Raw genomic sequence first — 15,508 nt, forward strand, 5'->3', positions numbered from 1 at the left:
AATCAGCCAGTCGTCGAGATAGTTGAGGATGCGAACACCACGCTCTCTCATGGGAGCAATGGCCGCCTCCGCGACTTTCGTGAAGACACGGGGCGACAGGGACAACCCGAAGGGTAGGACTTTGTACTGGTATGCCCGTCCGTCGAAAGCAAAGCGTAGAAACGGTCTGTGTCGAGGGAGAATCGAGACATGAAAGTACGCGTCCTTCAGGTCGATCGCTGCAAACCAATCCTGGGGACGGATGCATCTGAAGATGCGTTTCTGGGTTAACATTCGGAACGGCATCCTGTGGAGGGAGCGGTTCAGGTAACGCAGGTCCAGGATCGGTCGTAACCCGCCACCTTTCTTGGGTACAATGAAGTACGGGCTGTAGAACCCGGACTTCATATCGGCTGGAGGGACCGGCTCTATCGCGTCCTTCGCCAATAGGACAGCGATCTCCGCCTGAAGCACGGGGGCGCCCTCCTTCGGTATAGAAGTGAAGTGGACACCCCTGAACTTCGGGGGACGCCGGGCGAACTGAATCGCATAGCCGAGTCTGATGGTGCGGATGATCCAGCGAGACGGGTCGGGGAGCGCTAGCCAGGCCCCCAGAGACCGAGCAAGCGGGATCATCGGCACCACGGACGTACCCGGAGCGGGGCAGCGCAGCGGAACGCAGGGGCCCCAGGACGACATGGGAGTGGTCCGTGCAGGGGTCTGGGTCTGACACACGACCTGCATCCGCTGAGGGGACGGGCGAGCGTGGGGAGGCACTTTGTGTGCGTCCGCACAACCGACGCCCCCTGTTGGCGAGGAGAGAGGTGTCTGAGGGGTACGAGGCATGGTAGCGTCGCATACCGCCAGACGCGCTCTCTTGGCACCCAGAGATGTTAGAAACTGCTCTTTTATTGAAAATTTGGGTGCCACTGGCACAGAAAATAAAATGGGGTTCCCCCGGCCCTCCACCGGGGGAAGGAGTGGTGCTGCAGCCATCTCCCGAAGAGCAGTTTCCTCCATCTCTGGGCGGCCCGTCTCAGGGTCTCTTCCGACGGCGCTTGCCACCTGGCTTGGCAGCGGCCTGAGCGGGCTGGACGTTCTTCCCGCGACCGGCTCCACGCCCACGACCGGTGGAAGGCTGCTGCTGGGCTGGGGCGGGAGCGGGGGCGGCCGCAGGAGGACGTCCTCGGCGACGGGCAGGCGGAGGCGCTGCAGCCGGCGGCTGGGTGGAGGCAGCAGCGGGCCGCCGGTGCAGGATATGCTTGATGGCCTCCGTCTGCTTCTGGGCGGCCGAGAATTGCTGGGCGAAATTCTCGACCGCGTCGCCGAACAACCCGGCCGACGATATGGGGGAGTCCAGGAACCGGTTCTTGTCAGTCTCCCTCATGTCGGCCAGGTTGAGCCAGAGATGCCGTTCCTGGACCACTAAGGTGGACATCGCCTGACCCACGGAACGGGCGGTAACTTTCGTCGCCCGGAGGGTCAGACCTACCCTCGTGCATGTCCATGAGTGCCTGGGCTTGGTGCACCTGAAGCAACGCCATGGCATGCAAGGCAGACGCGGCCTGTCCGCAGGACCTGTAGGCCTTCGCAGTTAGACTGGACGAAAACCTACAGGCTTTGGACGGGAGACGAGGATCACCACGCCACTCGGAGGCGGTCGCCGGAAGCGGGCTGCATCGCGACGGCACGTTCGACTGGCGGGATCCTCCCGTAACCCTTGGCCTGTCCACCGTCAAGGGTAGTGAGGAGGGAGGAGCCTCCAGGTCTGTTTCTGGCACTGAAGGGTGTCGTCCACGACCTGGAAAGCTCCTCATGCACCTCCGGGAAGAATGGCACTGGGGCGGGACGCTGAGAACCAGCGCGACCCCCCCCCAGGAACCAATCATCCAACCTAGAAGGTTCGGGACGTGGTGGAGGGTTCCACACAAGCCCGACCTTTTCGGCGGCCCGGGAAAGCATAGCCGTCAACTCAGGGTCCGACTCAGACGTTGCCACTCTCCCAGAGGGAGGCAGTACAGCTGAATCCTCATCCTCTGAGGACTGGAACTCCCCCTCCGATGCTGCGATCGACATCTGCTCGTCCGCGGGCGCTCCGAAAGAGATGACTGGGCGCCCGTGGGCGGGACCAGCGATCTCTTCCGGTGGCGCCACCGGCAGCGGTGCTTGAGAGGGTTCAGGGACCTGCGTAGGGACACTAGGCGGGTTTGGCCTGAACGTAATCCTCAGATCACCCCGGCCATCCGTCGAAGTAGGTCTATCCTGGTTAGGGATAGCTCTAGATCGAGGTATGGGGAGGGGGACTCCGCCTTCCCGGAGGTAGGTGAGTCTCGACCTAAGCACCGCAATAGTCATGTTCCCGCAGTGAGAACACGAGCTATTCACAAACGCTGCCTCAGCGTGCTGTAAGCCCAGGCACGTGATGCAGTGAGTGTGGCCGTCAGCGGGCGAGAGGGAACGACCGCATCCAGAAACGCACGGGTGGAATGACATCTTGAAAAAGACGCAGTGTCACACCCGTGTTGCTCTTTTTGTGAGGAAATCGCTCTTTTAAGAGAGTGCTGAAGCACCCAGGGAAACCGCGGCAACACACAGGGGATAGTGCAGCCTGTGTTTGCACTCAGAAGGAACGCCCACCGATACCAACAAGCTGTCTTGCTGTGATAACAGCAGTTGTTCCTCGCAGCTTTGAGTTCGCGGTCCCGCTGGAAAGCGCCGTCACACCAACACACACGATCCTCTTCTCTCTGTTCTTGTCGTAATCTTCGCTGAATAATCAGGAAGCAGTCTGTAGACTTCAAACGCCGGTTAGGCTCCGAAGTGAATGACGTCAGTGCGATGCTCTCGCTTCCTGTTTATACCCGCGGCGCGGGGCGGAGCGCGAGATGCAAATCTCGCACGCCAATTGTTCATTGGCCTGTTCTTAAGTTCTCGAAGCTGATAGGGGCTCTCTGAAGTGATCCCAATTCGTCGGTTATTACCGACGTACGTCGTAGTGACCGACTGAAAGGGAACTGAAGTTACATTATTACACCATTAGATGGCAGTAAAGACTGTCTTAATGAGTGAGTCGGTCAGTAGTAAAGACTTTTATATTGGACTGAAACTTGTGGTGAACACGGAGCAAGACGCAACTGACATATGCTCTGACTAGCGCTGTCAGCCAGGGTTGCCAAGTCTGCGGTTTTCCCGCAGAATTGGGGTACTTTAACACTATTGCCGCGGGCTGTTTTTCATGTCCGCGGGTTGAAGCGACTCCAATTATGTGATATTTAGATATTTTATCAAAAAACATTTGAGAGCATTTGTGCGATAATTGTTGAGGTGTGACCTGTTTTAATTTCTCTACGGAACATTCGCTTATTACTGCACAGTATGTGCCCGCTGTGAGCTGATACAGTGACTGATCCACCGTTCTATAAATAACCAATTACACTTCATCTTTACTCTTAACTTTAAAGCAGACTTTAGGTAACTGCACTCCGTTGTCACGTGACAGGGAGCTAACTAGCAGGCAAAATCACTGTAAAAAAAAATCAGGTCTCTATTTTAAAATTTTCTAGTGACCGATAACATCTAAATTTTTTAGTTGGCCAAATTGAATTTCGGAAAATTTTCAGTTGGAGACCTGAATTTTTTTTACAGTGATGTAAAGAGCTGAAGAAGAGAAATATTTTTTTTGAAGGGGCAAGTGAAAGAACCAGATTAAAACGTCAAAAATAACTAAGCAATCACCAAAACATGAGAATGATTCTTGATTTTGATTTGATTTAATTTAGTGTAAGTGGCGATTGATGGTGGATAATAATTTTTTACTTATTGTTAGTTATATTTTATTGCCTAGCGGTGAAATGTCCAGCCATCCACACAGATAAAGGTGTGACTGCATCAGGCAACAAGGTGGAGGGAAGTTATGCTGGTGTTCCGTATTGTCACCAAATGATCACAGACTTCTGTCAAATTAACCAATTCAACTAAACCTCTTTCCCTTTTGCTTTTCACAGATAAAACCTTCACAAGTTCAAGTCCGAGTCCGAAAGGGGGAAAGTTGGACAATAAGAACTCACACTTGAGTCCGAGTCCGAGTCCGAGTCCGAGTCCGAGTCCTGAGTCGACTCCGCCCATGTCCAGAAAGTAATTAAATTAAAAAAAGATTAGAAATTTATATTAATATTTTAACCTTTCAACCCATTAAACCAATGGCAATATAAAATTTAACAAAAAAACACTTACATCTTGTCATTGCCATTTAACATTTTTATTTTGTCAACAGAACCTCAACTAGTTTCCAATCAAAAATGGCTTCAAATAATAGAATGGACATAGATATATATGTAGAACTTTTATTATTACAAGTGCATGAAAAACACAAATTAACCTGTTTTGTTGTGTTTCAATTATGTAATGCCTCTGGTATCACTAAATGCTAATGTTTAGGGCTGGGCGATACTAAAATCTTATTTCACGAAAATGATATGTTTTCTCAAGATTATTCAAGTTAGAATAAATATAGAAATTGAATAAAACAATTAAATGTAAATTTAAAACAAACTTCACTGTATTACATGTACAGTGATTCTTATTACATTTTTAATTGAAGTTATAAGCAGTAGAGTGAGTGATTTTCTCTTTGTCTTTTGTTGTTTGATTAGCATTACGGCAGCAGGTTTATTGGACTGCTATATTGACGATTAACTTACATTTACTTAAGACTTAACCGACTGTGTTTATATGAATACTCCGTCAGACTTGCATTTTGACATGATGTATGTGAATTTATTTGACAGTCCAAGTGTAAACCATTAGATCATTCGATACTGATGATGCACGATGAAGTGGCCTCATTTCTGTCTACCGCTTTAAGTGTAGGCTATGCACACAAAAATCCGATATATATTTATCGTGATATCACCCAAATCTAAGTTATTTGGATTTAAGTTGATATTAAAAACTAGAATAAGCAGCTTACATTTCTCTAGGTTTTCTTTGAACATGTCGGTAGAAAGTTGTGCCAGATTTCAAAATTTGCAATCCATGAAGTGCTTCTTTTTACCGGATTTCTTGCAAATAAATTCTTTATGATTTTCATAAGCAAACAAATTATTGCTGACTTTAAAGACATTGTCCTAGCCACACATTGCGATCCATGCGTGATGTGTGTTTTGTCTGCCAGCATAAAGCCTTGTTTAAGCCTTGTTTACCTAGGGCCGGATTAACAATTTCCTGTCCCCTGGGCAACAAGACTCGAGGGCCCCATCTGCCCCAAAGCAACAATCGCAAAGTCGCTATCACCAAGAGCATACAGCCTATACTTCTATACTAACAAATCAGGCTTCTGCATGGCTCAGTAGAGATATCAAATGTAAAAAAGGGGCAATAGTAAAAAAAAAAAAAAAAAAAAAATCATAATTTTTGAATGATTTGTGAAGGATCATGTGACACTGACTGGAGACTGGAGTAATGATCATAAATCAGCTTTGATCACAGGAATACATTATATTTTAAAGTACCGTATATTAAAATAGAAAACCATTATTGTAATAATATTTCACAATATTGCTGTTTTTGATCAAATAAATGCAGGCTTGATGAGCATAAGAGACTTCTTTCATAATGCTGCGTAATTATCAAAAATGGTAATATAATGAAGTCGTTTCAAATCACATTTCGCCAGCCTACATAGGCCTGTAGGAGCCGGTGGCACTTGGGCTTCATAATTAGTCAACCAAATAGTAAACGGTGTGTTATAAATACAAGTGAATTTAACACTACTTACCATTAACGTGACTTTTGCTGCTGCATGGTTTTGTGCAGTGCTTTGTTTGTTGTCAGTTAACATCCATTTTGTCAGCGATATTAAATATTGTTTATAAAATGAGACGAACCGCGGGAAATCATTCCACAAACGTTAGTTTGTCCGTCCATGTAATTTTCAACCGATTTATGAATTAGAGCAGAAAATTACCGCTCACTTCACATCGCCCATTGGAATTCTGCCAGATCACGATTGGTTGGTGTATTATACATGACAAACGGGCATTGATGAATTATGTAATATTTAAAAATATATAATAAGTAGATTTTTTTATTAAATAGACACATTTGTTTTGATTATTGATGAAAAAATTCAACCTGATAGCTCGCCCTCGCTCGCTGCGCAGGAAACTACAGACAATGTTTTTGACATGATTTAACAAAATATTTTGATCGAACGGGTTGCAAAAATCTGTATATAATTAGGAAAGTGAGGACTGCGTTTATAACGTGATCCAACATAATATTTGACGGTGCCCAGGGCCCCTGAGATGTCCTGTGCCCCTGGACAAGTGACCAGTTGCCCTAATGGTTAATCCGGCCCTGTGTTTACCCCTTATTTACACTGCACACGTCTGCTGCGCATTACGGCTGCGGTGAGGCTTTTTTCCGTCTTCTACGTGGTGCCAACTCACACCAGGAGCATTTCAGAAGCGAAGCGACAGGTTTCGCGAGACCACGTGATTACACAGTCCTACGTTGTTTTTCTCGATTTTTTTGTGTTCTCACATGAAGTGTTTGTTTTGTCCAGTTTAATTCTGTTTATTGTTGTTTTTTGCTATCCCACATGAAAATATACTACAGTATTTGCTGTGTTAAACTAGTAAATTCTAGTATACTGTAAAGGCCAATTTATTCTTGTGCGTCGAGTGTACACCGTAGCTACACCGTAGGCTGTGTGATGCGCGCGTACCCTACAACATACCCTGACGCGCACCTCTCCAAAAATGTAACAATGCGTCAATTCTACGCGGACCGCAAGCGCCGTGATTGGTCTGCCAGGACCCCTCCCTCAGGTCAATAAAAAAAAAAAAAAAATCTGCCATAGGAGTGTGTGTCCAGAAATGGGATGATAGTTTCATCCTTACATCTGCTATATAATGCAGTATTTTGTAGTCCAGAGATTCTTTATGTTAGTGAATAAAAACATAGATCCGCTGTGTATAGTTTATTTATTTTCTCATTAAAACCAAAGATGTTAATCAGTGATTGTATATCAAGAACAGGGACACATCACAATGGGTGCATTTCGTTTTGTGATTTCAAAGTCTCCGCAACAGCAATCGATTGAAGTGCTAGTCAGTAAACTAGCTGCCGATACTGAAAACCGCGCCACGAGCACTCTGCATGATTTCAAAAACGCATTCCAGCGCAAACACCATACAACAACTCAAGCCGCAAGAAAAGCCGCTATCTGCCGCCATCACTGCTGCTGATACTTCGGGTGCGTCTCAATCAGCTCCCTGGTTCAGTAGTCAGAGCACGGATCAGGTAGTCAGCCCATTGACTTTTGTCCTGATCAGTGCCCTGACTACTGAACCAGGGAGCTGATTGAGAGACATGAAATGTTTCATTTCGAAAGGTTGCGTCCTCCAGAGGTCACATTCGAAGGCTGCATGTGTCATCAAGGTTGTCTCATTTCAGAAAAGTAAGTACGACACTCCGAATGCGACCTGTGTGCATGAGGTGTATCCTTCGCTGCTGCAGATAACCCACAATTCTTTGCGTCGCCATTAACAACCGTCAAGTTTTTTAAATATTATTTTTAAATATTATCTGCCGCCAGCAGATATTTACATGCAAGCAAAGATGTGGTGTTTAAACTTAAGTAGTTTAAAGCTTGTTTTTGTTTTTTTAAGCTGTATCAAATAGATAGTTGTGGTAAACAGGATTACAAGTGTTTAGTGATTTTTAAACGTTTAGAACAGTACTTTGCTGTCAAGGCAAGAAACATTTCATAGTCATTTTCAAGTTAAATAATTTTCATTCATATAACTGGTGTGAGAGCGCAACACCACTGTGAAAGTGTTGGCATAGCAACATGATACTTCCTGCCTGTGTGTCCTACAAAGGACGTCTCATTTAATTCTGATTAAGGACACTCCGTAAACCGCATCCTTCACAGGATGTGTCCTCCAGGAGAGGATGCAGCCTTCAAAATTAAATTAAATGAGACACAGCTAATGTAAACAAGCCGCTTCTTCTTCTGCTTTTGCCTTGATACTGTGGGTTACCATCAACATGCCCGTGGACACTGCCTCCTAGCGGTCTGCATGTGTAATTGTACATTGGACAACAACGCAGAAGTATAAATGAAAACCAACGCGTAACTTGCGGCGTAGAGGATACAGCGTAGGTCCTACGCAGAAGTATAATTCAGCCTTAAATATTATAGTATTTACAACAATTTGTTAATGAATACTAAAGTACACTGTTGTATTAATTACAGGGAACTTATAAACTGTAATAAATACTGTATTAATGATAGTAATGTGAAATACGGAGTCTGCACAGGGTGTTTATTTTGAAATTGACAGGATTTTTGTCTTTTATTTTGTACTGCGCAGCTTCGGCGCGGCATCCGTCAAAAATAGGAGAGGCGCCTATCTTTAGCGAAGCGGTGCAATGAGCCGCTTCTGGGACGCTTCTGAAATGCGCCGTGTAAACACAAGCCTTGACTAGAGTGGCCGCGATCAGCTCCGGTAGCCGCGTTGCAGCTGTAAAGCCTTGTTTAGGCCCGATCACACAGAACGCGTTTTGCAGCGAGAGCCGCCTCTTTTGAATAGATTTCTGTTGCACCCCGGGCGCCTCGCGTTTTAACTGCCTGCTGCACCTGCCGTTTTAGAAGCGCATGAAAAGTTGAAAAAGCGCATAAGCGCAAAAGCGCTCTGAGCGCATGAAGTTGAAAAAAAATCAACTCTGAGCGGAAAAACGCCTGACATCATCGCTTTTTTTTTCTATTGTCCAATTGAATGAATGGAGGCGGGCTTTCCGTTGTGGCAACCGTTACCTTGATTAGACTGACAGCACCGCTTATTCGCGGGTTTCCTAGCAGCATTAAAAAAAAAACACAGCAGCGCACTGCTGTTTTCTAAATGAAAAAACGTTAACCAATAAAGGCAGTGCAGTGCGCCTCGCGTTTTCAAACCTGAAAAACGCGTTCTGTGTGATCGGGGCCTTACACTGTACAGGTCTGCGGCGCGTTACGGCTACGACGTTGCTACCGTAGCTGATCGCGGCCATCTAGTCAATGCTTGTGTTTACACCAGCCGCGCGCCGTGCAGTACAAAATAAAAGACAAAAATCCTGTCAATTTCAAAATAAACACCCCGTGCAGACTCCGTAATTCACATAACTATCATTCCTACAGTATTTATTACAGTTTATAAGTTCATTGTAATTAATACAACAGTATAGGCTACTTTAGCATTCATTAACAAATTGTTGTAAATACTATAATATTTACAGTATACTAGAATTCACTAGTTTACACAGCAAATACTGTAGTATATTTTCATATGGGATAGCAAAAAACAACAATAAACAGAATTAAACTGGACAAAACAAACATTTAATATTAGAACACAAAAAAAATCGACGCAGGACTGTGAAATCACGTGACCTCGCGAAACCTGTCGCTTCGCTTCTGAAATGCTCCTGGTGTGAGTTGGCACCGCGTAGAAGACAGAACAAAACCTCACCGCAGCCGTAATGCGCCGCAGCTTTAACAAGGCTTTAAAGGTCCCCTTCTTCGCGATTCCATTGTTCAAACTTTAGTTAGTGTGTAATGTTGCTGTTAGAGCATAAATAATACCTGTAAAATTATAAAGCTCAAAGTTCAATGCCAAGCGAGATATTTTATTTAACAGAAGTTCCCTTTCAAAGCCTACAGCGAACGGCTGGCTTGGACTACATCCTGGTACTTCCTTCTTTAATTACGTCAGTAGAGCAGTAGAACAGACTAACCTCCGCCCACAAAGAAACGTGAAAAAGGGGGCGCGGTCTTGTTGCTGTCCCACGTGGAGAAGCGGACGGTCGCGTGGAGAAAAGGAACTGTTGCGTTGAGTGTGTTTATCGCCATGTCATCGAGACGCTGTTATTTTCATCCAGGAGTCAAATCACCTTTGTTTGGCTTTCCCAGGGACGCTGTAGAGATTATTGAATGCATACATCTCTCCGTTAAGAGGCGGGACCTTTCCAACGTGCGCTAAGCTGCTGTCAAATTACAACACAGGAACCGCTTTCACGTGCGCTAAGCTGTAGTCGAATCACAGCACAGGAACCGCTTGCACAATCAGAACTCGTTACGTGTTTCTGAAGGAGGGACTTTATAGAACAAGGAAATCACCAGCCGTTTTTAGGACAGTGGAAACAGCGGTATACAGATAAGTAAATAGTGTGAAAAATACTGTGTTTTTTTACACGCGAAACATGAACACATGTTATATTGCACACTGTAAACACAATCAAAGCTTCAAAAAAACACGAAGAACGGGACCTTTAAGATGATGCTACTGCTGCCTGCCAGTGTGGTGCAGTAAAGTGTCAGGCGGGGAGACGTCAATTAATTTCATATCTTGTTTTAAGCCGGTTTTGTTGTTACATGACGCGGACTCGACTGCACTCAGTATATTTTCCGAGTACAAAATGTCCAAGTCCGAGTACAAATTCATCCGAGTGCGTGACAAGTCATTCAAAAAGTGGACTCGAGTTCGAGTCCAAGTTCAAGTACCCGACTCTACCGAATGGTGATGTTATTGCGAGTTTGCAAGTATATCGGAAAGATGCCATATTAAAATACAAATGTTTAAAAGAAGGGTTCAAGCCTGGAGAGGGAATCCCCAGATGTGCTAAATTTGGTTGAACTCTGAACCCAGAATGTGATGGTAATGCACCACTGTTACATATTCATATGGGAAATAATAATAAAATCCTTATATCTATATAGCTTTCATTATGCTAAAAAAACAACAACTCTGTAGTGTCACACTGAAAACATTCTAAAATTAGATAGCCATTAACCTTGAATTCAAAAACTAAATTTCAAGTAGCTATGTAGTTATTGAAAACATTCAGTTAATATTTATATCCTTGATGAAATTTACATTTTTTTATTGATTTTATTTTTATTTATTTTTTCAGTTCAACAAAAGATTAACTGAAAGCTGGAGTAAACATTGAGGTAACAATTATGAAACATTTTGATAATGTACTAACCACATTTGCAAAATTAGAATGGAATAAAGATCCTGTAATGATTATTAGTAGATAAGTGTCTGTGAGATTGTAAACTCATTAAAACATCAATAATTTCCACAAATAACTTTGCATTTATCATAGTTTTCTCTCTTAAGATCTGATGATCCCACAGATGTGAATGAAGATGGACAGACACACTGCTGCAGGAGCAACACACACACACGTTGTGTTTCCATGTTTTATGGGGACTTTCCACAAACATAATGATTTTCATACTGTACAAGCTGTATATTAAATCCCTTAACCCTAGACCTACCCATCACAGAAAACTTTCTGCATTTTTACATTTTCAAAAAACATCATTTAGTTTGATTTATCAGCTGTTTTCCTCATGGGCAGCAAAACATGTTTTTTTTTTATGTTGCCATCTTTGTGGGGACATTTTGTCCTCATAAGGGTTTACCTGGACCACACACACGTAGCCTATATGCAGTTTTTGTGGACTCTTCATAGGCGTAGTGGTTTTTAAACTGTATATTCTATCTCCTTACACTTACCCTACCCCTAAACCTACCCATCAAAACACTGTTTAGTATGTTTTTGAAGCCATCTGGTTTACGAGGACACAGGAAGTTTCTTCATAAAGCATATTAATGTTGTAATACACGTCATTATACAATTTGTGTCCTCATAAACCATACAAGAACGCATACAAACACACATGCTCGCTTGATACTTATGTTACAGAAATGTGTGTTAACACTGCTTCAGAATAAAGCTTAACATTCAAATTATTGCTCTGAGTTTGGTGTTTATTTATTTTTGCATTCAACTACTTTCCCAATTTATTTACATTTTGACGTTTTACTACTTAAAAAAAGGAGGGCTGAATAAGAATGAAAAATCCATTCTAATTTCTAAAGAAATCATTATCATCAGAAAAATTGTGATTGTTTTATTATTTTGATAGCCGTAGTAAGTCACATTTTTCTGCACAAGTGGAAAATGAATGCTTCTGAATTATTGAAAACTATAAGAATCACAGTGCAAAAAGAATTTATGGCAAGAACTTGTTTGAGACGGACGACTTCTCGTCCCTTATGAACACTATCATTTGAGAATAAGGTGTCTAGTGTCACACTATCACTTGAGAATGGAAATAAATCTCTATCGTCTAGCCTGCCAAGCACTCCAGACAATGCCTTGAATTATGCTTTAATCACGGCCCGGAGGATCTCAGACCAAATTCAGAGAATTCCCCGACAAAAGATGGTTTATTTTGATGGTCCCTTTAACACATTCTGTTGACTATAAGTAACATTGCACCTACTAACTCTCATTAGAGAGTTAGTAGAGTATTAGTAGACTGGGTTAGGCAGGGGCGCCGCTAGCAATTTTGGGCCCTATGAAAGAATATAAGGTTGGGCCCCCTACCACACAAAACATATAAGCCAACCTAGCAATCCAAAATCTTTGTCTGCAATTTAATGATATATATGTATATCTGTGTTAAATAGCACAATACCTGATTCTCATCTCCATAACCTTCTCTCTTTCTTCTCTCATTCACCTTATCCTTCCTGACCTGCATATTTCCCAATCCCAAGCTGAGCTTTGGTTGATGCAGTCTTTGCAAACTGATTATTTAACACTTAAACTCTGCGGTGGGTCCGATTTTGCATCATCATAATCATTTTAAAAAATCTCTAAGTTGTGCATCACAAACATAAATATATATGGTATTGTTTGAAAGCTTAGAACCTCAGCTTTCAGGAAAACCCAATCACTTTAGCATTTATGTTACATAGAAGAAGATAATAAGGTCTAAATTCGACCCCCCCGCGACGACCCCCCCCTTGAAAAAATGGTATGAGCGATATTAAATTTAATATTTATATCACATAAACTCACCAAAAATAGACAAGTCATATATCAAATGAAATCTCTCACTCTCCAGAATATCACTGTGCAGTTTATTTCACCGATCCAACAATTTACAGTAACATTATTATCAAAAGATTTGCGAAAACTGAATCGATTCTTTTGAACAAGCAAACACATGAGTCATATTCCTGCTCGGATCACTTACTCCGTGTGGAGCTACTAGCCACAAACGCTATATCAGCTCGTTCCTTAGGTTGTTTTCTTCAAAATGAGAGTATTTTCACATGTCTGTGAGCATGCATGGCCAAATGACACTGTAATATGTCACCGATGTCCAGTTCAAAACATGCGATGCAGACAAATACTCTTATTATCCTTAGTTTGGATCGGCTGTGTTAGCCGCGATTTATGATGACGTCATCACGTATTGCGTGATACGTCAAAAAAGCTGTGTATCTCAGCTTTCTATAGACATGTCGATCATGCTTCTAGACCAATCAGAGCCAGAGATCTCCCTTTACAAAGTTGAGGAGGCGGAGCCTTCTTTTCGATTTCCTAGCGGCTATGGAAAATCAATGGAGAGGAGTAGGAGTGATTATATAGTTTGCACAGATTCATCTCAAAAAAAAATTTTTGGAATGAGATATCAAGAAAATTCTTTTTTCCCCTGTTTACTGACACCTAGTGGAATCAAAAGAAAAATTCTAAAGGGACATAGAAAAAAAAGGTCAATTTTTTTTTATATATATATAAAATATTAATTAAAAACAGTATCAAAAAATGACTTTTTATATGTGTTTATCATAAAATTGTGAATTTATACAATATAATATATGCAATATTCCACCACCGTGTTAAAATTCAGAGTGTTTTCTGTAAAATGAGACCATTTTTATCTATTTACTCCAATGTATGTGGGAAGGGCACTCTTTTAAATTCAGATATGCCAAATCCTCTAAAAAATTCAAAATATGCTGCAGAGTTTAACTGGTTAAAACTTATATCGTAACACAGCTGTTACGTTTAGCTACACATCTTATCTCGCACTTTATGAAGCATTGTGCTGGAATTCACGCTCAGCAGCTGTGAACAAAGCCTGCAGAACGTTTTATATGTTCAGTTGACTATTTTATTTTGATAATCAACAGGCTGCAATGTCAAACTGGCAGTGCTAGAAGTTAGAAACTGACATATTATGCATGTGCGCGAGATGCCGGCACAATCACTTGGATTTTCCCCTCAGCAGTGGAAACAACTTAAAGGGTTAGTAATTTTAGAATGCGGCGACAATAGTTTTTGTGCTCAAAAAAAATCAAAATAACACCTTTATCCAACTTGTTCTTGTCTTCCGTGTGTGCCTCCACAACGCATGTGCAAGAATATGACGTAACGCCAGGGTTCGGGAATCCATGAAATGCACACTTAAGACCCATTTTGAGAACTACGCCGAGACCTAAAGCACGATCAATGTAGAATTCAACAGCTTAGATACGCGCGTCTTCCTCTGCTTGTAAACAAATGGCTTCTGGGTCATGTGTCCGAAAGCCGGATCTGCGTCATATTCTCGCGCATGCGTCGTGGAGGCACACACGGAAGACACGAACAAGTTGGATAAAGGTGTTATTTTGATTTTTTTTTTGCGCACAAAAACTATTGTCGTCGCATCGTAAAATTATTGTAGAGTCACTGTTGTGAGATGGACTTTCTAACGACGTTTTAAGTGCTTTTTATGCGTCTTGGGAGTGTAAATGTACTGAATGCCAATGGAGGCCTATCTGAAGCCTTTCTCAGCCATCAGATTTCAACAAAAATATCTTCATTTGTGTTCCGAATATGAACGGAGGTCTTATGGGTGTCGAACAACATGAGGGTGAGTAATTACAGTTTTTCTCGATTGCTAAGACACATTTCTTGAAAGCTGCTCTCCTTTTTTCTAAACTGTGAACACAAAACCCAATTTTCAAGCTACATTCACAAAACCTCAGACTCTTCTTGCAAAACCAAACTTTCACCTCAAAACAGTTCAATCTGTGCTCAAAACTGAACTATGTTGTCAAATCGTGCCCCGCGTCAATCAAAATAAAAAACACTACTGAACAGTCACTAAACACTACGTAGAAAAATAGAAAACGCAATGCTCAGGACATGAAGCTGGAGAAATAAATGTTTATTGTTCACTGTAGGCTAAATGCATGTTGCAAAACAAAAACAAAAAAACCTGTTCATTTAGCACTTGTACAAAAAGACAAAACAGAAATCTTATGCATTTGCCACTTGTGTACAGTAAGCCCATGTGAAAATAAAGTACAAAAATATACATGGAATACTTGGCCTACGAACAGTTAGACCAACCCTCCATTACAATACTACAGTATATGGTACAGTGATGTACTGAAACATATATTTACTTACAGTATACTGTGGTACAGTATATAGTATGTCATACAGTAATTGCTGTCAACATTTACATACTGTACTATAATGTCAAAAAAAGGTAATTACCTGTTCTCTTGGACACAGTGGACACAGTGAATCTACTGATGTTTGGTTGTACCCTTTGTCCAGCCTCCCTCATGCTCATACCATGGACAAGAACATGGTCAATTACAGTAGCTCTAATTTCATCAGGAAT

The 15,508-nt window shown here is 42.5% G+C and overlaps 1 protein-coding gene across 13 annotated transcripts in view; it reads left to right on the forward strand.

The window, feature by feature from the left end:
- The window catches only part of LOC307121108 (complement factor H-like), a 29,810-nt gene extending 18,016 nt beyond the window's left edge, over positions 1 to 11,794 (forward strand). For 3 of the 13 annotated variants that reach the window (XR_013815928.1, XR_013815929.1, XM_079808539.1), the window contains 3 exons: positions 3,984 to 4,113; positions 10,936 to 10,975; positions 11,148 to 11,788. Coding sequence is in view for 9 of the 13 variants with exons in the window: in XM_079808539.1 (XP_079664665.1) it covers positions 3,984 to 4,113; positions 10,936 to 10,951 (146 nt within the window). In the remaining 4 variants the exon portion in view is untranslated. Of the gene's footprint in view, positions 1 to 3,983; positions 4,114 to 10,935; positions 10,976 to 11,133 lie in introns of all 13 variants that reach the window. The other 10 variants (XR_013815930.1, XM_079808535.1, XM_079808533.1 and 7 more) reach the window with 7 other exon arrangements.
- Positions 11,795 to 15,508: the final 3,714 nt, after the last annotated feature.

This window comes from Gobio gobio, assembly GCF_949357685.1.
Source record: "Gobio gobio genome assembly, chromosome: 24".
NCBI lineage: Eukaryota > Metazoa > Chordata > Actinopteri > Cypriniformes > Gobionidae > Gobio > Gobio gobio.